At 39.5% G+C, this 26,565-nt stretch overlaps 1 protein-coding gene across 1 annotated transcript in view; it reads right to left on the bottom strand.

Moving 5' to 3' along the window:
- WDFY2 (WD repeat and FYVE domain containing 2) overlaps positions 1 to 26,565 on the bottom strand; it is a 181,709-nt gene that overhangs the window by 103,858 nt on the left and 51,286 nt on the right. The window contains exon 3 of the mRNA XM_045475148.1: positions 2,804 to 2,871. Coding sequence (XP_045331104.1) covers positions 2,804 to 2,871 — 68 coding nt within the window. The remainder of the gene's footprint in view (positions 1 to 2,803; positions 2,872 to 26,565) is intronic.

A 26,565-nucleotide genomic window follows, 5' to 3' on the forward strand; every position in this document is an offset into this window, starting at 1 on the left:
GAAATAAACAAGTAAGCCATATATTACATGTAAAGATATTTTTTGATGTTTTCTTCTGGATTTGGAATACTACTTATTATATGCCACTATAAACACATTATATGGTCATATGTGCCTTGTGATGTCCATGTCATAGCCTCCAGACATACTGTATCTTTTTACTTATTTTGTAACTAGTACCACATAACCATTATTTAAGGACAAAACTAAGTAATCTCTTAACAAAACACCTTTCAATAGAAAGAACTGAAAAACAAACCTTTGAAAATTCAAAGCTATTTCAGGTTTTCTAAGTGTCCAAAAATATAGCATAATTCCTTATGCAACAAGATTCTGCCTCTGTCAAGTTAAATAAAACTGACTCTTGCTCAAATATTAGTTACCATGTTATCTAAATGCATTCAACTCCTAGGAACATAAAAGCCAATTTCTGATCAATTGTGAAGTACATATAGTTCTTTTTACTTCTCCACAGTAGTGGAGTTATCCAACAATGAAAGATTATGAAAATCATCTTGACCATATGCACCTTAATTATCTGCAAACCCTGGCAACTAGCTCAGTGGCCTGGATACAGCAGGGGCACAATAAATATTTGATCCACTAGAATGTGTACTTATATCTAAGTATGTAGAAATCAATACTATACATGCATGAGGCTTTTTGTTTGTGTTCATAGAATCATGTGTAAAATAGATCAGCATGTTGGCTATAATGTCAGAAGACACTCTTCTCAATGCACTTTAAAGTGCATTCAAATCGCCTAGGGATATCATTAAAAATGCAGATTGCGATTCTACAGATCTAGCATGGTACCCGATACTTGTATTTTTGGTAGGTTCTAGGGTGACCTTAATGCTGCTGGTTCACACACATTTTAATAGCAAAGTAATGCCCTTTCCACTCCCTTTATGGAAGGCCACAGACAAAATACACAAATAATGAAAGGTTCCTCTTTCTGAATCTCAAAGACTGTGTTCAGTCACTAGGAATATGTATGATAATGTTCTCAGCGACTTATCTGTATTATCAGATTCAAGTCTTCAATAAGTATTGATGTACTGAGCACTTTTGCCAGGTGTAGGAGCCGAAGCAGCCTTTAGTCATTCACACAGCTGAATAAATGATAAAAAAGCAACTAGAGGCATCTCTGTATTCTCAGTGACATTCAAATAAAGACAGCATCACAGAATGACAGCAAAACGGGTTTAGATGTGTGTATAGGGAAGGGGGCGCATAAGCAATTGCTTAGGATCCTGTCTCCATGAGGTTCCTACTCAAGTTCATCTCAAGAAGATTCCTTGCTTACCATCCCTGAGCCCTCATCTTTCTGCCCAGGTCTGACTCTCCTCTGTCTTCATAGTCAAGGTAGTAACAGATCTCTAGAGTCAACTTCAACTTGCTGGACTACAGACCTTCCCCACTCCTCCAGTTAGATACCGTGTCAGGTTTGATGAAAAGGGAAGATCGTAGAAAAGACTTTGATACCACTCAAAGATCAGAAAAAACAATCAATCAGAGAATTCCTTTCCCTTTCCTTCTGCCTGAGCCCTCGTCACTGCCACCGCTTAAAGAGGAAGTTCACCTAGGCCCTTTGCTGCATAAATGCTGTCTGCTGGAGGCTCAACAGGTTAAGGGGCCAATACAAGTCCTCAGAACCACAAGAAGTTTCTTCTTCCCTCATGCAGGACTGACCACTTGGTTCAGCTTTGTGGTTATCACTTGTTTGTTATAAAATTCTAAAGCCACACAAAACCTCAAAGGTAATTTGAAAATCACAGAAACCCATTATATCCTTAATAATTCATTTGTTCATAAACAAGCAAAATAGCTATTTAAGTTATTACAGCATTCTTTTGCCAGAGGCATAAACTTAATCACATCTATAATTCAGCATGAATTTATTCCGGTTGTACACCGTGGCACATACTTCTCAAACTGGGGTACCTGTATCCAGGGACAGGGTGCACGCTGTAGCAAGCCGGAGGGGACACAGGCCCAAAGGACAAACCTGAGGGATTTTTCTAGGGTGTCAGTTTTAATTAAGATTTGAAGGAGAGTCAGGGAAACATTGAATAATATAACTAATAACGAAATTAAATAACTATTTTATACTCAAATAAACATGGAATAGGATCCCCAGACCTCATCACTTTTTAAAGACAAAATGCCAGGCTAAAAAGACATTTCCTATTTAGAGGTGCTAGCTATTCTGTAGGAGAACTTCTGCCAGCACACAAGTCTAAAAATCAAATCTAAGGATGTTTTATAATATATTTAAAGATTAGCTATTTATCGGCACAAGGACATATTTTGCATATAAAATCTTGAGGACACGAGGCTGACTTCTACTTAGAATGTTTCAATTGTAAGCAAGCCCTTCTGGGTACCAAACGGTCAACGCTGAATGTCTTGTATTTGAATGAATAATGTAACAATAGTGCAAGAACAAATTTACTTCACAAAGGTAATCACCAGGCAAAATTTTAAATGTCGAAGGAAGAACTCCACAAGAAAGTGAAACAAAAAGTTGGAAAGGAGGGAGACAGCTGTAATCAGAAAGCCGATGTCGTATAGCCCGTCTTCCATTAATCTTATTCAGAAACTATGAATATATGGTCAATTTCAGAACAATTTTCCTATTTTACATACTGAGAGCTAAAATGATTTAATATGGTACTTTCCATCATAAGGTTAATCTCAACCCTCAGACATCCCCACTCAAGAAGGAAACACAGAGAAGGCAATCTGGAAAGGAAGTGGTCCATGTCTAATTTCTAGAGACAGAGATCCAGATACTTACAAGGCATCATATGGTATATGCTTGGCCAATATTGTCCACTGTCTCTCTTTAGCCATACACGAACGGTCCTACAAAAGAAAAAAAAAAAGTGTATGTTAAATCACAGCATTGTTAGTCATGGGAAAATGTTCACTGATAGAAACCAAACCTCTTAACTTTAATTATATATATCTTAACTATATATGTTATATATACATATAGATCTTAACTATATATACACTGCATATACACATATATGTGTAAGCATACCACTTATGCCTCTCTATAGATCCTATATTTCTTAAATGTAAGACTTGTGTACACTTAGAATTACATACACCTTTGTGAATGTTGTCTTCATATATGTCTATATACACACATGCGATAGCAAAGGTGCTTGAAAATTACTATTTTTGTTGTTGTTTTGCCTCTCCTAGTATGTGACCTCTGCTGTAGTCTGTTGGAAGCATTCATCTGTCTGAGAAGTTATTAGGTTTAACTAGTGAAGGAAGTGTGAGGAGATAAAATGAAGAATCTGACATACACAGAAGGATTACATAGTAAGTGCTTTGTCTTACTGTAGTGCCAGGCTATTATCTTGAGTGAAGGTTTCTCCAAACACGGTCAGGTAATGATAAACTCTGAGACTCAGATTCCTGAGCTAGAGGGCTGGCCAATGGGGCCCACCGTGAAACAAGGGAGATTCTGCAGCAAAGGCTGTGGATTAAGTTCCAGGCCAGCAGGCCAGATACAGACATGGCAGATGCCCGGGAGAGCTCAGAGAGAAGGAGCCAAAGAGAAAATGAACCAGTGAGGGAGCACCACTAGGTTCTTACCAACCAGAAAGGCCCCACCATAAGTTACACCAGCCATGACATCATCGGCACATGCCAGCCAGGCAAACACAACTAGAAGGTAATAGGACACTCTTCTAGGAACCAGAGGAAGTAGCAGAACTCTAACTAAGGGGAAAAAGCAGTTCCCCACTGCCAGGATATCATACAGGCCATACCTCTCACCCCACACACTTAAATCATCCCAGGGAAAAAAGCAGACAAAGACTGAGCAATTTTATCTTACATATTTCAGTCATCATACTAGACTAAGTTTTAAATTGTATTGGATTTTTTTTCCCTAATCAGTGGGTCTCCCACCAAATGGAGTAGCAGGACAAAAAAACCAGACCAACTACAGACACAATAAAGAAATGCCATTTTCTCAGCCACAAGATACAACGTAGTGATATACAGTGACACAGCTATATATATATAGATGCAAAATTTCATCTTTTGGGCCAACTATCCTAATTTATGAGATGGACAGATATAATGGTAAATAACTTATGAAAAGTAATTCGATATATACACTAAATACCTATCAGTTTCACTTAAACAAAAAAATTTTTAAATATGCTAGTACAACATTTTAATATGGACATTATTATCTCAACAAAAATAAATAGGTGACATCACCAAAAAGGGCAGAGTAGGAAGCTCCAGGAATCAGTCCCTAAACCAAATCAACTACTGAGCTGGCAAGAACTATTTTAGAACTCTGGGGTCTAGCTAGACACTTGCAGCATCTGAAAAATGCTTGATGAAGAAAGAAGCTGGTATATATCAGTGAATTTCACATTTTACTAGCAGCTGCCACCATGCATTCCTCATCCCTAGAGAAGGCAGCTGTGGCAACAGTGGCCCTTACTCACAGAATGGCTTGCTGGTACCAAGGTAGGAACCCATCCTCCAACACTGGGGATGTGTGTTCGGATCTGCCTGTTGGTCCACTGAGAGAGGAGGGAGAGACTGGCCACTGTTTCAAACCCCTAAGGCTGAAGGGCTTCCCAGGCAATGCCTGTCAAAGGAATTTAAAGAGGCAAAGACCCCTTTTTTCTTTATTAAGTCCAGGCATTGGAAGAAATCACAGGTTGACCTCAGAGATAACAGAACAGTGACTTTAATGATCACATACAATAAGGAATATAGTCTTTGCAAAAATAATGTGTTAAAGTCACTAAACAGAAAACTGCAACATTCCAAAGTAACAACAGCAATCTCTGGAGAGGAGGGAGAATGTGATTTTCAGAGTTACTATATTATACTGTCTAAAATAATCAATTCTCAAGAAAATAGTACAAAGTATACAAAGAAACAGGAAATGGCCTTTTCATAGGAAAAAAAAGTGACAAAAACCAATGAAGAAATCCAACACTGATTGGTCCTATCAGACAAAAACTTTAACTATCTAGGGGCACCTGGGTGGCTCAGTCGTTAAGTGTCCAATTCTTGATTTTGGCTCAAGTCGTGACCTCGCAGTCGTGAGACCGAGCCCCATGTCGGACTCTGTGCTGAGTGTGGATCCTGCTTGGGATTCTCTCTCTCCCTCTCTCTCTCTGCTCCTCCACTGCTTGCACTCACTCCCCCCCAGCAAAACAACAACAACAACAACAACAAAAAACAACCTTTAAATTAACTATCTATATGCCCAAAGGCCCAAAGGGAAACCATAAATAAAGAACTAAGGGAAATCAGAATAAGGATGTATGAACAAGTAGGGCATCTGAATAGAAGACTGAATTTATATAAAAGATAATCAAATAGAAATTTTGGAGCTAAAATGAAAAACTCAGAAGAATCAGCAAACTTCAAGATAGGATGCTTAAAATTACCTAGTCTCCTCCCAGTCTGAGGAGAAGAAAGAAAGAAGAATGAAGAAAAAGCAAACAGAACCTAAGGGACCTGTGGGACACTACTGAGTATACCCACATATATACTATGAGAAGGAGAAGAAAAAGACAAAGAGATAGAAAAATATTTGAAGAAAAATGGCTGAATATTTCCCAAATTTGATGAAAGATATGAATTTATATATCCAAAAAGCTCAATGAACTCCAGGACAGATGAACTCAAAGCAATTCATAAGAGACACATAATAATCAAACTGCCGAAAGTCAGAAAGAAAATCTTGAAAGCAGCAAGATTTTTCATCAAAAGGTTCGGAGACCAGAAGGCAGTGAGATGATAATGTGCTAAAAGAAAGAAATTCTCTTTCTGGCTAAACTATTCTTCAAAAATAAAGGAGAAATTAAGACATTTCCAGATAATCAAAAGCTAATGAAGCTCATTACTAGTAGACCTTTACTACAATAAATACTAAAAAGAATTATTCAGACTAAAACAAAAAGACAATAGACAGTACTTGAAGACATACAGAGAAACTAAGATCACTGGTAAAGGCAATTACACAGGTGAATATAAAAGCTAGTATTATTGTGTGTTTTGTTTGTAACTTTTCTTTTTGTTTCCTGTGTGAATAAGTCACGAATTTTAACCTATATTAATGGGTGCAAAACAGGAGAGTATAATTTGTGACCATAACAAGAAAAGAGGGATACACAACTGATCAGGAGTAGAGTTAATGTGTGCTATTGAAATTAAGTTGTTATAATTCAGACTACATTGTTATAAATTTAGGATGTTAAAAATCCCTTTGGCAACCACTAATAAATAACTTAAAAACATACATCAAAGAAAAGAAAGAAATCAAAATGGTACACAAGAAAAAAATCAATCAAACATAGAAGAAGGAGACAGTGGGGGACTTGAGCAACAAAAAGGATGTGATACATACACAAAAAACAAAATGGCAGAAATTCTTCCTTATCAGTAATTATTTCAAATGTAAGTGAATTAAACTACAAATTAAGAGGCAGGTAACGGCAGAATGGAGTAAAAAGACATGGTCCCACTTTATGCTGCTTAAAGGAGACTCACTTTAGACCCCCAAACATAAATAAGTTAAAAGGAAAAGGATGGAAAAAAGATATTCTATAGAAATAGAAACCAAAAGACAGCCAGGATAGCTATGCTAGCAACAGGCAAAATATATTTTTAAGTCAAAAACTTCTATAAGAAATAAAGAAGGACATTATATATTGACAAAGGATCAATTCATCACAAAGGCATAACAGTTGTAAATACATATGCACCAAACATATCAAACGCTGGCAAAATTGAAAGGAGAACTAGATAGTTCTACAATAATAGTTGGGGACTTCAATATACCACTTTCAATAATAGATGGAATACCTAGACAAAAGATGAAAAAGAAATTAGAGAATTTAAACAACACTATAAACCAACTAGACCTAACAAATATAAAGAACACTCCAACCAACAACAGCAGGACACAGTTTCTTCTTAGGTGCACATGGAACATTCCTCAGGACAGACCACATGTTAGGCCATAAAACAATTGTCAATATATTTTAATAGACTGAAATCATACAAAATATCTTCTCCAACCACAATGAAATGAAACTAAAATCAACAAGAGAAGAAAACTGGAAAAAAATCACAAATATGGGGAAATTTAACAACATAACCTTAAACAACCAATGGATCAAAGAAGAATCACTAGGAAAATCAGAAAACACTCTGAAATGAATAAAAATTAAAATGCAACATAATAAAACTTATGAGAGGCAGCAAAAGCAGTACACAGAGGGTAAGTTACAGCTCTAAATGCCTAGTTTAAAACAGAAGAAAGAGTTCAAATCAACAACCTCACTTTATACTTTATGGGACTAAAAAAACAAAAGCAAACTAAACCCAAAGCCAGCACAGGTAGAAGTATATAATAAAGATCAGAACAAAAAACAAAATAAGAGATTAGAAAACCAAAGAGAGAATCAGTGAAACTAAAAGATAATTCTTTGAAAAGATCACCAAAATTAAGAACTAATCACAAAAAACAAAGAATGTAAATAATTAAAATCAGAAATAAAAGTGGGAATGTTACTACCTAGAAGAAATGAAAGAGATTATAAGAGAATATTATGAACAACTGCAGGCCAGTAAATTTGATAATCAAGATTAAATGGAAAAAAATCCCCAGAAACACACAATCTACCAAAACTAACCCAAAAGAAATAATCTCAACAGACCTATAACAAGCCAAGAGATTGAATCGGTAATCAAAAATAATAGTGCAGGACCAGATGGTTTTACTGAATTCAACCAAACATTTAAAGAATGAACAAAAATCCTATTCAATCTTCCAAGAAATAAAGAGGAAGGACTACTCACTTCCTAACATTTTATAAGGCCAGCATTATCTGATACCAAAGTCAAAGATACCACAAGAAAATAACAGTCTCACATCCCTCATGAATATAGATGAAAAAAGTCTAGCAAAACAAATCCAACAGCACATCAAAAGGATTGTACATCATCACCAAATGGAATCTGTCAGAAGAATGCAAGGGCAGCTCAACATAAGAATGTCAATCAACGTAATGCAGCACATTAACAGAATGAAGGGGGGGAAACCACAGATGATTATCTCAACAAACACAGAAAAGCACATGATGAAATTCAACAACCTCTCATGGTAAATAACACACTCAGCAAACAAGGAATAAAAAGAAATTTTCTTAATCCAATAAAAGGTACTCTTTAAAAATTCACAGCTAACATCATATTCAATGGTAAAGACTGAAAACTTTCTCCCTAAAATCAAGTACAAGACAAGAACAACCGCTTTCACCATTGCTATCATACATTACTGGAAACCCTGGCCAAAGTAATTAGGCAAATAGAAGAAATACAAGGCATCCAAATTGGAAAGGAAGAAGTAAAACTATCTGTATTTGTAAATGATATGATTCTGCCTACAGAAAAATCCCAATAAATCCACAAAAGCACTACTAAAGCTAATAAACAAGTTCAGCAAAATTGCCAGGTACAAGATCAACACACAAAAATCAGTTGTGTTTCTATACCAGCAACAAGCAATGTGAAAACAAAATTAAGAAAACAATCCATTTTTAATAGCACCCAAAAGAATAAAACCCCTAGGAATATATTTAACCAAGGAGGTGAAAGACTTGCACAGTGACAACTACAAACGTTGCTGAAAGAAATTAAAGAAGATACAGATACATGGGAAGACATCCCATGTTCATCGACTGGAAGACTGGATATTTATGACAATACTCCCAAAAGCAATCTACAGACTTAATGCAATAGTCTCTTCAATAAATGGTGCAAGGACAACTAGACAACCACATTCAGAGAAATGAAGTTGGACCCCAGTTTCACTCCATACACAAAAATTAACTCAGGATGGATTAATGACCTAAATATTACAGCTAAAACTAAAACTATTAGAGGAGAACACAAAGTTAAATATTCATGACCTTGCATTCAACAATGGATTCTTGAATTGGACACCACACCCAAGCACAAAAAATAAGTAAGTTAGACCTCATAAAAATTCAAAACTTTTGTGCAACGAGGGACATCATCAAGACAGTGGGAGAAAATGTTTGCAAATCATACAGATGATGGAGGTTTAGTGCCCATACTATGTAAGAAACTCTTTCAACTTAACAATAACAACAACAAAATGACAACCCAATTAAAGGGTGGACAGAGGACTTTAGTGGATACTTACCCAAAGACAAATAAATGGTCAACAAGCATATGAAAAGATGCTCAACATCACCAGTCAACAGGAAATGCAAATCAAAACTATATTAAGATACCATTGGACAGTCACTAGGAAGGCTATTTTATATATATATATAAAGTATATATAAATAAATAATAAAAAGTATATATAAATAAATCTATATATAAAGTAAATGTTCTAGAGGCTGTAGTGGAATAGGAACCCTCATCCATTGCTGATAGGAATATAAAATGATGCAGCCACTGTTGAAAATAGCCTGGCAGTTTCTCAAAAAGTTAAACAGAAACCATATGATCTACTAAATCTCTTAGGTATATACTCCAAAGAATTGAAAACAGGTATGCAAACAGATACATGTTCATGTATGTTCACGACAGCACAATTCTTGCCTTTGCAACAACAAGGATGGATCGAGAGGGTAATGCTAGGGGACGTAAGTCAGCTTGAGAAAGACAGATACCATATGATTTCACTATACGTGGAATTTAAGAAATAAAACACTTGAACAAAGAAAAAAAGAGACAAACAAGAAAAGAGACTCTTAAATACAGAGAACAAGGAGCACCGGTTGGCTCAGATGGAAGAGCATACGTATGACTCTGGATCTCGGGGCTGTGAGTTCAAGCTCCACCCTGGGTGTAGAGATTAGTTAAAAAAAACAAAATCTTTATTAAAAAAAACACAAAACAAAAAACAGAACAAACTGGTGGTTGCCAGAAGGGAGGTGGGTGGGGACTGGTTAAATAAAGGTTGAAGGGGATTAAGAGTACACTTATGATGAGCACTGAGTAATGTATAACTGTTGAATCACTGCATTATACACCTGAAACTAATATAGCACTCTGTGCTAATTATACTGGAATCTAAAAAATAACAATAAATAAAATAACAGCACAATTCACAACAGCCAATAGGTGCAAACAACTCAAATGTCTATCAGCAGATGAATGAACAAATTACATACATATACTAGAATATTTTCAGTCAACAAAAGGAATGAAGTACTCATACATGCGAAACTTGTATGAACGTCAAAAACATTATGCTAAGCAAAACACTGTACACTTTAAAGTGGTTAACTGTGTGTATGCGAATTTCACGATAAAAATTTAAAAACAATCAATACAGACTTTGCCTGGAGTTGAGGCAACCACATTCGACAGGAGACAAGATTGAGGACGGAAGCAGATGTGCTGAGGAAAGCAGGGCTGAAGGTGGAAAGGGCCTGGCCTCATAATACTCAATAATATCCCTGATCCACCAACTCTTTAGACCGACTTTAGACTTGCTTGTGAGATAATTTCCTTTATTTTTACCTTAAGCCACTGTTAGATGGATTTTGTTACCAGGATCTGAATACATGTTAACAGACAGAGAAGATGAAGGAAAGAAATGTCTCTCCTTAGGTTTGGGGTTTGTCCCACTACATGATGGTGTGGTCATTCACGGAGATGAGGAACAGTGGAGAAGGGCAGGACATGGGGTGAGAATCATGAGCTCGATTTTGAACATTTGAATCAGAGGTGTCTTTGAGTTAGCCAAGAGCTCCTAGTTAGTGAAAATGAGAATTATAATTCAAACCTATGGTATGAAGTTGTCGCAAAGATTAAACATAAGGTCTGTGACATGGTGCTTAGCACAGAACAGGCCTTCAGTAATTGCCAACAATTATTATTATTGTCATTAATATCACCATTTTTTTAAGTGCGCTAATCCACCACAGCTTGGGAGAGTTCAAGATCCAAAACGGTTCCTGCTTTGCCAACGTACTGAATATTTGAATCCTTGATGTAAGGGATTTTTCGCTCAATTTACAAAGATATCCTGTAAATTATTTATCCAGTCCTTTATGCCCTGCTTTAACATGTACTGGGTATCTGCTATGTGCCAGGCATCGTGCAGGAGCTCCAGACAACTTAACATTATCACGACAGTGGTGAATGATAAGGGCTACAAGGTATTTTATATCCATGCAAGCAATGTAGGAAAGGTATCTCATCCACATGGAGAAACGAGGCAGGCTCAGGAAGGGCTGACTCGGGAGGTGGCCATATCTATTACTCCATTTATTTCCTTCACTGCCCTGGCCACAATCTGTTATTTACCTACTCGTAGATGTGTTTATTATCTGAAAAATAAAAATAAGAAACTAAGCATGACAATGCGCACTATGATCTCGCTCACCACCGTCTATCTACCTGGAGGCTGCCAGAGCGCGTCGCACATGGCAAATATGGGATAAGTATTCACCTGAATGAAAACAGGTGAGTCCGAGGCGACAGAGACTATTGGTTGTCTACACTAGATTCATTCTCCTCTTCTTCCTTAGAAGCTCCCCTAGTGACCCAATGGGCAGAGCACAAAGGCCAAAATGGAAGGCAACAGACCTCAAGCTAGACAAGATGCTTGGCAGAGGTTATTTGCCACGGATACTACTATAAGCGAACAAAAAAGTCTACTGGGCTTTTCAGGGGACCGTTTTGCCCACAACATTCCAAATGTGGCCTCCCAACAATCCCACAAGGTAGGTATGGTTATGAATCTCATGTCACAGAGGAGGGCTCTGAAGCACAGAGAGCCCCCAGGTTATACAGAGCCACAATCTGAACCCACACAGTCTAACCTCAGAGGTTGCTCTCTCTCAACCACTGCACTGGTGGCAAACCTGTTCCCAATACGGGAGGGGCAGGAAGGCAGAAAAACAGCAAGTTTCATTTTCAACAAACTGAATTTAAAATAACTGGAGATGAGAAAATAGCAATAAAATAAATAAAGTAACTATAGATGCGGAGCAGTTTCTTATGTGAGGATTAGAGCTGAAGGTAGCACCGAAGCCATGCGCACACAGGTTGTAACACTACCGTGATGTTAGTGCAATCGATGCTCCTAGTTTTCCAGGTGCATAAATTATAAGGTTATGTAGATATGTATGTACGTACGTGTCCACAGATAAATGTTTAAGTAACAGTGATTCTAAAAATCCGGTAAAAAAAAAAAAAGGTACACATCAATACAGCTTATACAGGTTTGTTTAAAGATTTTTAAAGCAGCTGTGTAGGTCAAAAGGGTGGCAGGCTAAAATTAGTTTTGACTCTAATTATAGAGACAAGCATTTTCACATAAACAACAGCCCCCCCCCCCACCAAGCCCTTTGCGTATACATTTAATCCTTACGATAGCTCTATGAAACAGAAATCATCCTTTAGAGATGAGAGGGCCCACAGAATTTAAGTTTGCCTGAACCAATAACCTGCAGTTATTTTAAATTCTGTGCTCTCTTCACTAAACATACTGCCTTCCTTACACCAACATGTATTAAGGGCAATTGAGAACCCTTAGAGTCAAAAAAAAAATTCTATAAGAATATGTGTTCCCTTATCTGTAGAGATACAATAATAGTTAAAAAAATAAAAAAGACACTACATCTTAGACATCCTAGAGGTCAAAAGTAACAGTGGGATAGCCAGGACTTTCCTAGAGAAATGTAAGTTGCACTGTACAAAGCCTGCAAGAACTAATGTTTTGCAAATTATATTTTAAAAGCAACACAAAAAGCTTTTAATAGTAAGTATAAAACTTTTTCCTTGGAAAAAATTTCAAGAAAAAAAAAAAAAAAAAAACAGCTGTGATTAAGAGTCATGGTTAAGCCAGTAGAGGTCAGTGTATTGGAGAAAATGGATGCCCCTGCTGGAAGGCTGGAAAACGGAATTCACCCCCCACACAAAGTCGTGGCCTCCCGGGAACCCAACAGAGCCACACACTTTGCACTGTCCTCCTCACTGGGTCCTGTAGTCTTCTCTCCCCCGAGCTCTCAACAAAGGCAGAAACAGACACCAAGACAGTTGGGAGAGACAATCAATTCTCATTTCAAAAATAGTAAGACAAGATCTCTCCAGTGGGCCTCAGTCAGTTTAGCAGCTGGGCTATTTTGAAAACAGCATAATCTTATTCTACATTGGACACAGCTGACCACATTTCAACAGGTAAAAGTCACTTTTAAATATTAGTCTTAAATATTATTTATTCCTTAAACCTAAAAAGGTTTTTTTTTTTCCTTTTCATTTTTAAGGTGAAAACAGAGGGCAGACAAATTGTAGTATTTCTCAAACTGCACCACGATCAGTGCATCAGCTTGCTCCTTGACTGAGCTCTAAACACAATCAGAGAAGGAATCGCGTTTTCTCATACTTGGCACCTGCCCAGGGCAAGCTCCACTGCCGGGCCCCAAAGTGGTGCTCGTCGTTTGTAACAGAGCAAGAGGATCAGTCAAAAGTTCCTCTCTACAGCCACCCACCCCCGACCGGTCCACTGTCAGGAAGTTCTCTGATCGCATCTGCAGAGACCTTGTGCAGAAGGCAGCAAAGAGGCTGAGCTCACGCTGAGAAATCTGTACACACTGCTGGGTGGGATGATGAGGAAGGAACTGCAAATCCTTCATTTTACAGGGCCAGTGTCTAGCATTACCCTAAAGAAATGAGACATGCAAGGGCCTTCCGACCCTACCTCCCAACCCACTCCAACTCCCTCCAAAGAACTGAACCCAGTGCCCGCCTCCACTCCCACCTTAACTAGGACAGGTGTGACCTCCTCACAGGCAGCCCTCCCCTGAGTAGCCAATGTGACCACTCAGAGGGATCGAACTTTCAAACAAGCAAGGAAGTCAAATGCTCCCTTTATGAGATTCCTGAATTTCAGTTTGTACTTGACTTTCTTATTTCAAACTGTGCTGATACACACAAGCTGGCAATAGAGTGTAGTGAAACACAGGTGCTGAACTGTGTGTGTGTGTGTGTGTGCGCGCGCACACTAAGTAGCCGAGCACCACACCAGTTCCACTCCCACCCCCATCCTATCCAGGAAAAATATACCCTTTGTTCTAAATTCTAGTGGTCTTTATGAGTCCACTTATACTGATGGAGACAATGAACTGCGGGGACTGGAACAAGTTGGACTTCCCAAGACGAGTAAAATCTAGAAGTTAGGAATTCTGCCCCACTGCCTCACAAGTGCGTTTATATACATTGTGTGTGTGTGTGTGTGTGTGTGTGTGTGTGTATTTGATCATTGACTTGTTGATCACTGATTCATTCACAGACATTTATTAAACACCTACTAAGCATTAGCACGTGAACCACACTGGAACCACAAAGACAAACAAGCACCACCTCTGTTCTCAAAACTCACCCCCCGCTGCAGGCGACAGGTAGCAGAACATGACCACTTGGCAAGGTAGGAGAAGCCGATGCTATTAAAGAAACATGGGCAGTGGGGGATGCATCTAACTCGGAAATGGAGCCTGGGTTAGGAGATGTTAGAGAAGGCCTCCCAGAGATGACGGTGTCCGAAATGCAGGATGAGGAAGCATTTACCAGAGGAAGGGGGAGAGGGAGCAGGGGCATGTTCCTCATAGGGGGAGCAGCATGTGGAGGCAGGAGCAGGCAGGGAGGGGCAAGGTGGCAGTGATGAGAACCAAGCTGGACCAAGGAGCAGGCAGGAGGCCACACAGGGCTTTGCGGGCCACGCTGAGAAGTCTGGGATTTACTGTGAGGACAACGGGGAGCCGCTGGAGGCCAAACAGCCAGCCACAAAATCACAATTTTTTCGTTTGTTTGGGAAAACCTGGAAGAAGCCTGCTTACCCTGAAGTAACCAGTTTGGTTAACCAGTAAACCAGGCAAAAAAGGACGCGGCTCTAGACAAGAGAAGAAGGCAGACTTGAGAGCATCTAGGAAGTGGAAGCATCCGGGTTCCGGGGCTGACTGGGTGTGGCGTGCTGCATGAATGGGTGGTTCATCAGTAAGTGATTTTTTTGTAGAAGGCAATGCTGACTTCATCTTGAACTTGCTGGGTGGGTGTGGAGACGCTCCCGTTAGGACTGTCAAGGAGTGAAGTGCCTGCCTATGTGGAGTCCAGGGGTGAGATCTGAGCTGAGGATCAGGATGTGGGAGTCACCAACAATAAGCAGTAGCTAAGTCCCTGGTGAATAAGAAGAAAATAGGGCCAAAGACAAACCCTGGAATAACACCAACAGTTTAGAGGTGCAGCGCTCCGAAAATCCGCAAAGACCTCAGCGTGGGCCACCACGGCTGTGTAACAAAGGCCTTCACCTCTCAGACACAGAACATGTCCTAATTTTTGGTCCAGAAAATAAGGTCATTGTAAACATACCTAAGAACTGAACCAAATTCACAGTGAAAACGTGCCCATAATAAAAAAACTATCTATATAGGTCACTTTTCTGAGAGAAGAGGGAAGATTGGGGGTGGTGACAAACAGTATACCACAGGTTGCTAAGCTACTGAATAAAATAAGACGAGGCGTCTACCCGTGTTGAAATTCAGGCTTTTAAAAATGTGCCCTAGAATGATGCAACCTTCATTAGTTACCATAGCAATGAGCTTCATTTCCCAGGGGACAATTGTTATTTTTGCCACCACTGAAGTAACTTGGGGGGGGGGGGGGGAGTAGTGATGCCGACACCGACTGTGTTTTGAGGACCCTGAATTTTCAGGGAATACTCTTCTAATAGATCACAAAGCGTAACCTCAATACAAACAGAAGGCAGCCCCTAGCGATGGGCAAACTAATAGAAAAACTTGAAGCAAGGGAATGTCACTCAATAACTTTTTGTTGTTTTTACAGCAACTTGTTTCAAGGGGGTAAAAAAAAATGCCTCTATGCAAATAATGTTGCAGAAATTCTTAGGAAACACACCTAAAAGATTTTTTTAAAAACCATTTCACTATGATTATTTATAATAAAAACAAGCTACCAGCTTCTCATGATATGCATTCAGATCACATGTAGTGAATAAACCCAATCTTCTACAAATCACTGTGTATCTCTGTATTGAGGATTTCTCCACAGCTAGACAGACTGCTGTGTGGAGTGAATTCAGGCACCTAGGGGTTTAAGACAGAGGGGCTCAAGCTGGGTGCTGTCCAGCATCTGGACCACCCCATCAAGCAGCTCAAGGCCAAGCTTAACCATCCACTACATCAGACCTAAACAACTTTGCTGAATCACAGACACCTGGAGTTTTGTTTTGTTTTTTCTCATAGCTGTAGGAACCTAGCAATCTAAGGCTGGAGAATAGGTGTGGCTGTTTTATATTTCAAAACCCGGAGTTTCTAATGGCATTCCAGCTTTAAAATACTAACAGCCATTCTGGTCATTCGTGGTCATGTGCTTCAGCGAGGTACGCTTATTACAGCCATCACCAGAAAGTACTTTAACCAGCTGGGTCCTTTCTCTCAAACCAAAGGTCATGGAAGCCTTCACAATTTAGAATCTTAAACATCACAATTAAGTAGCAGCCATCTTCATTGTTTTTTAAAATCTATAAAATGAAGTCTCAAAATGAGGTTAAATAGCCCCCTATGGCAGGTGAGAAATTATAAACATATACAAAATACATGGAATTACGGTCTTTATCAATCAATACTAAGGGTCTTAAGAGAAAGAAACCCCCACAAGGCCTCGATTCTGAGTCATTTCATTACTTTTTTTTTAAGTTTATTTATTTATCTTGAGAGAGAGAGTGAGCTGGGGCGGGGGAGGGGGGCAGAGAGACAGAGGGAGAGAGAGAGAATCCCAAGCAGGCTCTGGGCTATCAGTGCAGAGCCCGATGCAGGGCTCAAACTCATGAATAATGAAACCATGACCTGAGTGGAGATCAAGAATTGGACACTTAACTGACGGAGCCACCCAGGTACCTGCTGAGCTATTTCATTACTAATAAGCACTACGCTGGGTCTGCAATTCGTTTCTGTGCATTCTAGCCTTGCTTTGTATATTTTGTTTTCTTAGTTAAACTCTTAGGGGCTAATGTTTAAGCACAGCTTGCTGTCTTTGCATAGCTGTGGGCTTCAGAATTCCCAGACTCCCTCCCTCTCACCTCTCACCGCTGTTACCTGCATACCTGCTCTCTCATATTAGCGTACCTCCCCTGCAAAGCCTTCCAGACTCCTGGGCGGAATGAAGCTCCAGAATCACATCGCATCTTGCCAACGTCGGAACAGTCACATGGCCTGTCAATGCTAGTTAGCAAGTCCATATCTCCCCATCAGGTGAGTTCCTTGAGAACTTCAAAAAATTTTTATTTTTGAATATTTTTACCTTTGACTTTTTATTACCTATAATGCTTTTATTTTGAATAGTACTTAGCACAGGGAAGATGCTTGGAAAAGGTCATATGAATACACAAAAGGAAGGAAAAAGAACAGGAAATAGTAGAGAAAAAAAAGATGAACACATTCCCGGCGCAATGGTGAAGAGTAACCCATAGGGCAGCGCTAGAAAGGCACCAGATCAGAGAGGCTGGATGGGTTCCTGCACATTAGCATCGGCAATGCCATCTGCTCCTCAGCCAGAGTCCCTCACAGGCAAAAGAAACATGAGTACAAGCCTTGAACTGTCAGTCTGAGCAATTCAACACTGCAAGAGTGTTCATCAAATATCACCCACTAGGAGAAACACGGATGGAATCACTAGAGGAATGATGTAGATTTAATTTTTTTTTTTCAACGTTTATTTTTGGGACAGAGAGAGACAGAGCATGAACGGGGGAGGGGCAGAGAGAGAGGGAGACACAGAATCGGAAACAGGCTCCAGGCTCTGAGCCATCAGCCCAGAGCCTGACGCGGGGCTCGAACTCACGGACCGCGAGATCGTGACCTGGCTGAAGTTGGACGCTTAACCGACTGCGCCACCCAGGCACCCCAGGAACGATGTAGATTTAAATATTGTTCTTGCCTCTATACACAGCAGGAGGGCATGGTCTGTGTCCTCCTACTCACCACTATGTTCCTACAGCCTGTCCAGGGGCAGGCACGTGATAAATGCTCAACAAGGACTTAATGAAATAGTAAACTGAAAGAGCAGTGATTCAGAGGATGCCCCTGGCTGCCACTGCTCTGAATCTGTAGACAGATGAACCGCTCTCTTCCAGGGTAGCCACATGCAGCAAAATGGCCAAGAATTTTACACCTTAAAAAACAAAGCAGAGCTGGCAGGAGAGGGCAAATGGGGAGTGACTGTTCAATGGGTATGAGCTTTCCATTCGGTAAATGGATTGTAGGGAAGGTGGCACAACATTGTGAATGTACTTAATGTCAATGGACTGTACTCTTAAAAAGTTAAGACGGTAAATTTTATTATGTCAATTTTACCACAATTAAATTTTTTTTTTAATTTTTAAAAAAGAAACACAGCCATCTCTCTAAAAGTATACCCTTCATAGAGCTGCAAAAGATGTACCAATTAGAAGACAGCTGTGGATAGCCTGTCCCTGGAGGGTCAGTAAAGGGCATCCTAGGCTGAGAATCCAAGGAATTCACTTGCCCACTCCAACAGGGTAGGGCAGCAGGTTTCCAACCAGAATTCAAATCCAACTTGGACTCAGGGTTTGGAGGAATTAGACTTGGTATCCTACGAACAAAAGGAACAAAGGACAGTTTCTGAGCCGTGGGGCTGTGGGTAAGTTTACATAACAAAAGGGGATGTTTTCAAAAGATTACTTCGGCAGTAGCAAGCAACTTGGATTAGACAAGATCGAGATTAAAACCTACGAGACCAGTTGAGAGCCTGCTGTAGGGATCAACATGTTAGAACAAGAGTGGCGGCAGGGCAGTAAAGAGGAAGAACCAAATCCTAGATATGTTTCTAAGAAGGAATCACAGGGCAGATAAAGAACCAAAGGTAGCTACATTTCCAGTCAAGGAAGCCACGCTGATGACGAAGGAAGATTGTGACAGAGCTCCTACACATATTTGAAAAACAAGGAAAGACCTCACAAAGTCAACTAATTTTTCCAGAAAGAGAAGCTGGAAAATCCCATTGATGTTTAGTAGTGTGACAGAATAGACATTGAAAGACCTTCTGGATTAAAACAATCAAATGCTGGCTTAAACTGAGTAGAATCTAGTTTTTTCTTTATTGTTGTTATTTTAAAACCTATTTGAAAGTGAAGGATCTGAAGATCCCCCAAAACTCGAATAAGGGAGTTTTTAGCAACTTTTTAACTCTTAAGTTTTTAACCTTAAGAGTTTCAATTGGACCCTATAGATCTTAAGTATCCATTTTAATGCCACACTGGGCATGGGCTATAAGAGAAAAGGTCTAAAACCTAACCAAAATGGGGAATCTAATAAGAAACTTTATTTAAGCCAGGATTTCAAAGACCACTTCCTTGGTACAAGAATTTATAAGAAACAAATTCCCCCCATGCAGAAATGGGACAGTAAGGAAACTGTCCAGGTAAAAATAAACAAATCAATCAATGTATCACAAACTGGCCCTCAGGAAAGATATTTATTCTACTTGTGTGATCTGAGAAGCCTCTAATGGAAAATTTAAGTTTAAGTGGTCCTAGATTTATGATGTCCTTGGGCAACCATAGAAGCAAAAGCAAACCCAATCTTATCTCAACTTCAGGGAGACCTTAAAAATTTTCTAAAAAGTTCTATGGAAAAGGAGTGGATCCAATTTTTAGAAATAACAAAGCCCACCAGGAAACTAGGTATCAGAGAGAGAGAACGAGCAAAAATTAAAGAGCAAAAAGAGACCACCAACAAAGACTTGATACTAAAATCATCAGAAATAGAATATAAAATAACTACATTTAGTGTGTTTCAAGAATAAAAGAGAAGGTGGAAAATGAACAGAGATGGGGGTGCCTGTGTGGCTCAATGGGTTAAGTGTCCGACTTCGGCTCAGGTCATGATCTCACAGCTCGTGAGTTTGAGCCCCATGTTGGGCTCTGTGCTGACAGCTCAAAGCCTGGAGCCTGCTTCAGACTCTGTGTCTCCGTTTCTCTCTGCCCCTCCTGTGCTCATGCTCCGAGTGTGCCTCTCAAGAATAAATAAATTTTTTTTTAAAAAAGGAAAAAAAAAAAAAAAGAAAAATGAACAGAGTAAGTGGATTGAAAAAAACAACTGAAAATGAAACATATAACATTACTGAAATAAAATTGCAATGGACAAATGGAACAGATTAGATACAATAGAAGAGAGGATTTATAAACTAAAAGACAAATGAAAAACACTCTACAGGACAATCCACACAAAGACCAAGATATGGAAAATATTACAAGTTTAAAAACATGAAAGGCAGAGTAAAAAAGACTAGAATGAGAAGATCTAAGATATGTATAACTGGAAGGAACAACATAGAGAATGGGGAAAGAGGCAACAGTTGAGAAATAATGGCTCCGTCTCTGACAGACACTTTGAAATATGTCAACTCTAAGATGAAGATAATCAATGGCAGGAGATTAGCCCGGGTCAGATCAAAAGTTATCATTTTGGGGCACCTGGGTGGCTCAGTCGGTTAAGCATCCGACTTCAGCTCAGGTCGTGATTTCCCAGTGCATGGGCTGGAGCCCCGTGTCAGGCTCTGTGCTGACAGCTCAGAGCCTGGAGCCTGCTTCAGGTTCTGTGTCTCCTTTTCTCTCTGCCCCTCCCCCACTCAGGCTCTGTCTCACTGTCTCTCAGGGATAAATAAACATTAAAAAAAAAAAGTTATCATTTTCTTTCCTAAATAACTGACCAGCCTACAACTGTAACTCAGCTAGGCTCCCTCTTCCCCTGATGTCTTAGAATTTCAGACAAAGAAAGTATTCTCTAAGTATGAATGTGGGCCTTGTTAGAGAAAATAGGAATCCAATCATGCATCACTAGATCTTAACCACTTTTCTTTGCTGTCCATGTTCTCGTAAGAAACATGCCATACACATTTTTCAACACCACCTCTTCTAATTCAGTGGTGACTGGAAATGCTCCATGAAGACTATGGACCCAAGTTAGGCAAGACATGATTTGGGAAATAACTTCCACTAATGAAATTAAAGAAAGTAGGGCAGAAAATATAAAGTTCATCCATTTTCCTGCCCTACTCTATTTCTCTTTATCCCTCACAAAACACCCTAAGGTGAGTAAGGCAAAGATATCATCATTCCTAGTGATGTCTGAAGGTGCTAGGAGTCTAGAGGAATTAAACAGTTTGATCAAAGTTCCACAGGAAGATGATAGGAAAAGTCACATCAATACTCCTGTCTTAAGTACATCATATGAACCTTATTTGGATTGTGGTCTGAATAAATCAACCATTAAAAATATATGTTCAAATTAGGGAAATTTGAACATGTTAAATGATATTAAGAAATCATAGTTTATTTAGTTCTGCATAATAGCAGCACTGTGGAATGTGGAACAAGCTAACACTTATACTATCAACAGGTAAAGTGATATAGTAATCTATAATTCATTGAAATTGAATCCCAGAGGGGCGCCTGGCTGGCTCAGTAGGTAGAGTACGTGACTCTTGATCTCAGGGTGGTGAGTTCAAGCCCCACATTGGACGTGGAGCCTACTTAAAAAATTAAAAATAAAAATAAAAAAATAAAGTGAATCCCAGAACCCCTACCCAACAAAGCATGGAGTGGAGAGATCCATGAAACAAGATTGGCAAAAGGTTGGTCATTGAAGCTGGGTACATCATTATTTTCATGTGTTATATATGTCAGAAATGGTCTGCAATTAATTATTTTTTAAAATCTTGAGGTCTTGACTCATAACAACTGTATATATAACTGCATGTAACAGGAAGGGATAGCCTCCTTTGTAGAGAGAAATCATGAATAGAGAAACAGTAGTGGATACAAAATCAAGTAGTACTAAACAGTTTTGTCATCCAGATGGCAATCTGAATTGGTTTTACATCCTTTGTTGGTATTAATAAATAGTTCACAAATGAAACACTTTTTATTTCTAGAGAATGGATAACAATTTCTGGGTCTCTAAAATTAATGAACAACCTAGAAAAGGCCATGCTTTAAAAGATGGTAACAGCTGAGGCAAATTATCTAGCATATATGTCCAAAAGAAATTGCTACAAACTATCAGAATTATCCCACTAGAAAAATTTTAAAGCTCTCAACACATAATATTCATGTTAAATATTCTCAACACATAAATTACAGTAGCATATGTAAATGGTAAAGGAGACAATAGCATATGGGTTGCTTTGAAGTTAGTAGAGTGGACGAAAATGTCTATTTTCCGGTGCTTAAATATATTTCATTAGGAGATTAAATTCTCCTTACTACTGGAAAACACTAAATGGCATAAAAGTATTCAGATTCCACATTAAGTAACCTACATTATTTTGAACATCCATCTGCTCTCCTTTATGACAAAAGAGACAAGTATTGAGATTCTAGATGGAATCATAAAAGCCCTTACATTCTAGCCTATTTTATAAAGTAACTAAGACTAATCGTATTTCTCTCAAATTTTAAATGTATCGGACATGCTTTGTAGTAATACAAAAGAGATATAAAATGGGAAAATCAAAAAGACAATGACACTACATCTTTACTCTGCCAGATCAAATAAACAGAACAGTAGCCCTCTACAATTTTGCTTGATATAAAGTGATGATTTAGCATGAATGGTTGAAAAATCTGTTACCTTGAAAAACCATAATAGACAGATACCCTCTTCTCCTATAATCAACCTTTCTTCCTGTGGGTTTTTGAGATACATAATGTATACTCATGAATGTTAATAAATCCCATAAATCAAAATCACATTAACTTCCCTTCCATATCGAACCTTCTCCATAAGCACCCATAGAATTTCCTTGATGTATCAAAGTACATGGTGTAAAACAATGTAGATGAACCTACAACAACAAAATTTCTTTATGTGTTGAAGAAAAGTCTATTACTAGAAATAATTCACTCTCTCTTGACCTCACTTGGAAAACATGCTTAAATTTAAGCCACACCAACGGTAAAGCTTACACGCACACCCATTAAATGCACAGAGCAGCCAGAGAAACAGAACCTTCTGTTTATTGGTCAACCCTCATTTATATTTTTGTGGGAGAAGTCAAGTAAAAGTAATAGTAGAAACTAAATTATTTTCTAAAATTCTTTTCAGGAATTCATTAACTTCCAGAAAGATTCCAAAATTCCTACAAATCTTGAGCTAAGGCTGACGAACCACAGAGCCCCTCCACCAGAAGCCATTCTGTGAAGCAAGTGTGATATGTACATTATTGCTCTACATAATATGCAGCAGTATCGAGTTAATCCCTGCCAAAATAAACGTCCAAAAAGCTTAGCAGTACCCAATATTTCTACTAGCCAGCATTCTCCCAAGAAGTTACATACGTAATAAAATGAATGAAATCAGCATTTTCTGACTCACACAGAGTAGCTTCTCATGAATGGGTACTTAAGTGTGAAGACGGATTAACTCTGATCTCATTTTAATGAGTTTCTCTTTGTCTTTGAGGGACTACTCCGCACAGATGCTCAATCACTCCACTCCATAGTCATTTCAATCCATCCATTTAAGAGGTTTGAGAATGGTGCTGACCCGCACTTCTGTGGGCATACTAAATGCACCAAAATGTAAAGTCAGACAATAATTTAAATAATGTAAAGTCACCTCTTCTGTCCACTAGATTGCTAATTCCTGTCCAGGACGCCTCTGTGATGTAAATGAAATCTGTCCTGGCTCTGCTATCACATTGCCTTTGTTACACTCCCACTGACACTCGCAAGAGCCTCCTATCTGGTCTCCTGCCTCCTATTCCACCCTTCTCTGATCCCTTCACCCGGCCACTCAGGTACTTCCTAAAATGCAAATTCAACTATGGCTCAACCTTTAGAGATGTTCAACCTTTGTGTGGTCTACCAGGTCCTCCACAGTCTGACCCATGTGCGCTCCTCTGGCCCCAGCTGCCCGATATTCTACCCAACTACTCTTAGTTCTCTAACTCAGTAATGACCAAACTTGCTTGGAGAAAAACTAAAACTGAAAGGCTGCCATAGGGTTAAACATAGGGTTGCCAGCTTTTTATTGCACCAAAGAAAAAAACATCTCAAACAAACAAAAGAACCCTACAATTTGTTGGCACTTTCATTTTACAAAAAGTTAAGAAGGACATGATCTTAGAATTCTAAAATCTGAATTATAAAAGCTGGGTGGCTCGGTCAGTTAAGCGTCTGACTTCGGCTCAGGTCATGATCTCACAGCTCGGTGGGCTTAAGTCCCATGTTGGGCTCTGTGCTAACAGCTCAGAGCCTGGAGCCTGCTTCGGATTCTGTGTCTCCCTCTCTCTCTCCCCCTCCCCTGCTCATGCCCTGTCTCTGTCTCTCAAAAATGAATAAACAGGGGCTCCTGGGTGGCGCAGTCGGTTGAGCGTCCGACTTCAGCCAGGTCACGATCTCACGGTCCGTGAGTTCGAGCCCCGCGTCGGGCTCTGGCCTGATGGCTCAGAGCCTGGAGCCTGTTTCCGATTCTGTGTCTCCCTCTCTCTCTGCCCCTCCCCCGTTCATGCTCTGTCTCTCTCTGTCCCAAAAATAAATAAACGTTGAAAAAAAAAAATTAAAAAAAAAATGAATAAACATTAAATAAATAAATAAATAAATAAATAAATAACTCATATTGTCCTTTTTTCTTTTTATTTCACCACACACTGGTGAAAATTCTTGCACCAACTTCTTCAGCAAAAGCCATGCCCTCGCTCATCATACCCTTATGCCCCCTGCACATGCCGACTCTCTGATGAAGCATCTGTTTCTCCCCCATCCTCCTTTTTCACTTGCATAACTAGTATTCATCCTACAACACTCACCTTATAGGGCAGTCCTTTTCCAATTTTAGCATTCATAAGAATAACCTGGGGATTGTGTAAGATGCAGATTCTGATTACAAAAATTTTGTCCTATGGTTCCTTCCAGAAGCGTTGCGGTTTGGGGTTTTACATCGAAGTCTATGATCTATTTTGTGTTCGTTTTATATACGTATGAGGTATGGGCCAAAGTTCATTTTTTTAATATATGCATGCCCAATTGTTCCAGCATCATTTGTTGAAAAAATAGTCCTTTCTCCACCGAATTTGTCAAAAATCAATTGACCGTGTATATGTGTCAGTCTCTTTGCGGGCTCTGCTCTATTCCACTGATCTATTTGTTTAGGCCAAGCTATCACACATGTATCTTGAAGGCTCAAGATACAAAGACAAAAAGTACTGTGTGCAAATGAGAAAGGACCTGGAATGTACCAGACCTCCTTGATGTTTGCCTATGTTTTCTTTCTCCTGTTGTACTGTAACCAATGTCTTTACCAAAGCCTGAGGTAAGTATACTTTGTGAAATCTTGTTGAGTCCTTTCAATCAACTGGCCCTGGGTAACTGGTGCAATGATTTTGCTTTCTGTGATTAAAAAGAGAACACAAGGCCAAAGAACTGGCTGTTTTCCATCTTGCCTAAGTGGGTCAAGGTCAATTCTCTCTTTGTCCTCTCTGCTAGGAATGGCACTTCCCAAGTTATACTCATCATGGCCTTTAGGTCTGCTTTGATTGTAACTAGTTAACCATGGCCAAGATAACGAAGATGATTGCAAAATGGAAGATTTTTCAGTCTAAGGCATGTTTACAAACCGGAGTCCGTGAGCCTAAGAGTACACACAGGAATGTGAGCCACAGAAGGCAGATGAAGCTAACACAGCAACCTGAAAATGAGCACAACCCAACAAAAGCTGAAACCTTTTAGGAAATATCACCAACCGCTCAACAGATAGTTGCTGGGCTTCCTGGTACATAAAGGAAGACACAGGTGGACCCCCAGCACATTGTAAAGATCAAAAAACTTCTGGTGGGCATCCCTTCCATTAAGAGTCAAGCTAGATTAAAGCGTATGCAGACACCCCCAGAGTCTGAGAAGTCACACTCCGGCACTGCCCAGACATGCAGGCACCGAACAGGAATGGAGAGTGGTGGTGTGGGTAGCGAAGAAAAGCCTCCCTCGCTCCTACGGGCTGAGAAAGTGAGGTAGCGGGGAGAGTAGCAGCAGAAGAAGGAATGATAACAACGGTCAGGGACAGAATGTTCGTGTCCCTCTCAAAATTCGTATGTTGAAATCCTAACCCCCAGTGCGATGGTGTTAGGAGGTGGGGCCTCTGGGAGGTAATGAGCTCATGGAGGCAGCGCCCTCATGAATGGGATTAGTGCCCTTATAACAAGAGATGCCATCTCTCCACCACACGAGGATATGGTGAGAAGACAGCCATCTAGAAGCCAGGAAGAAGGCTCTCACCCAGAGCCTCCAGGACTGTGAGGAAACCGCCCAATTCACGATAATCTGTTACTGCAACCCATGCTTACTAGGACGCCACCAGAGTGAAGTTTCTTTATAGGAGACACATTGTGTTTTACTGGCTTTCCTTCATTTAATCCTGACAAAAGTTCTAGGAGGGAGATCCGGCTCTCGTTTCCGTTTTAGAAGTGAGGAACTAC

This window comes from Leopardus geoffroyi, chromosome A1, assembly GCF_018350155.1.
Source record: "Leopardus geoffroyi isolate Oge1 chromosome A1, O.geoffroyi_Oge1_pat1.0, whole genome shotgun sequence".
In the NCBI taxonomy this organism is placed as follows: domain Eukaryota; kingdom Metazoa; phylum Chordata; class Mammalia; order Carnivora; family Felidae; genus Leopardus; species Leopardus geoffroyi.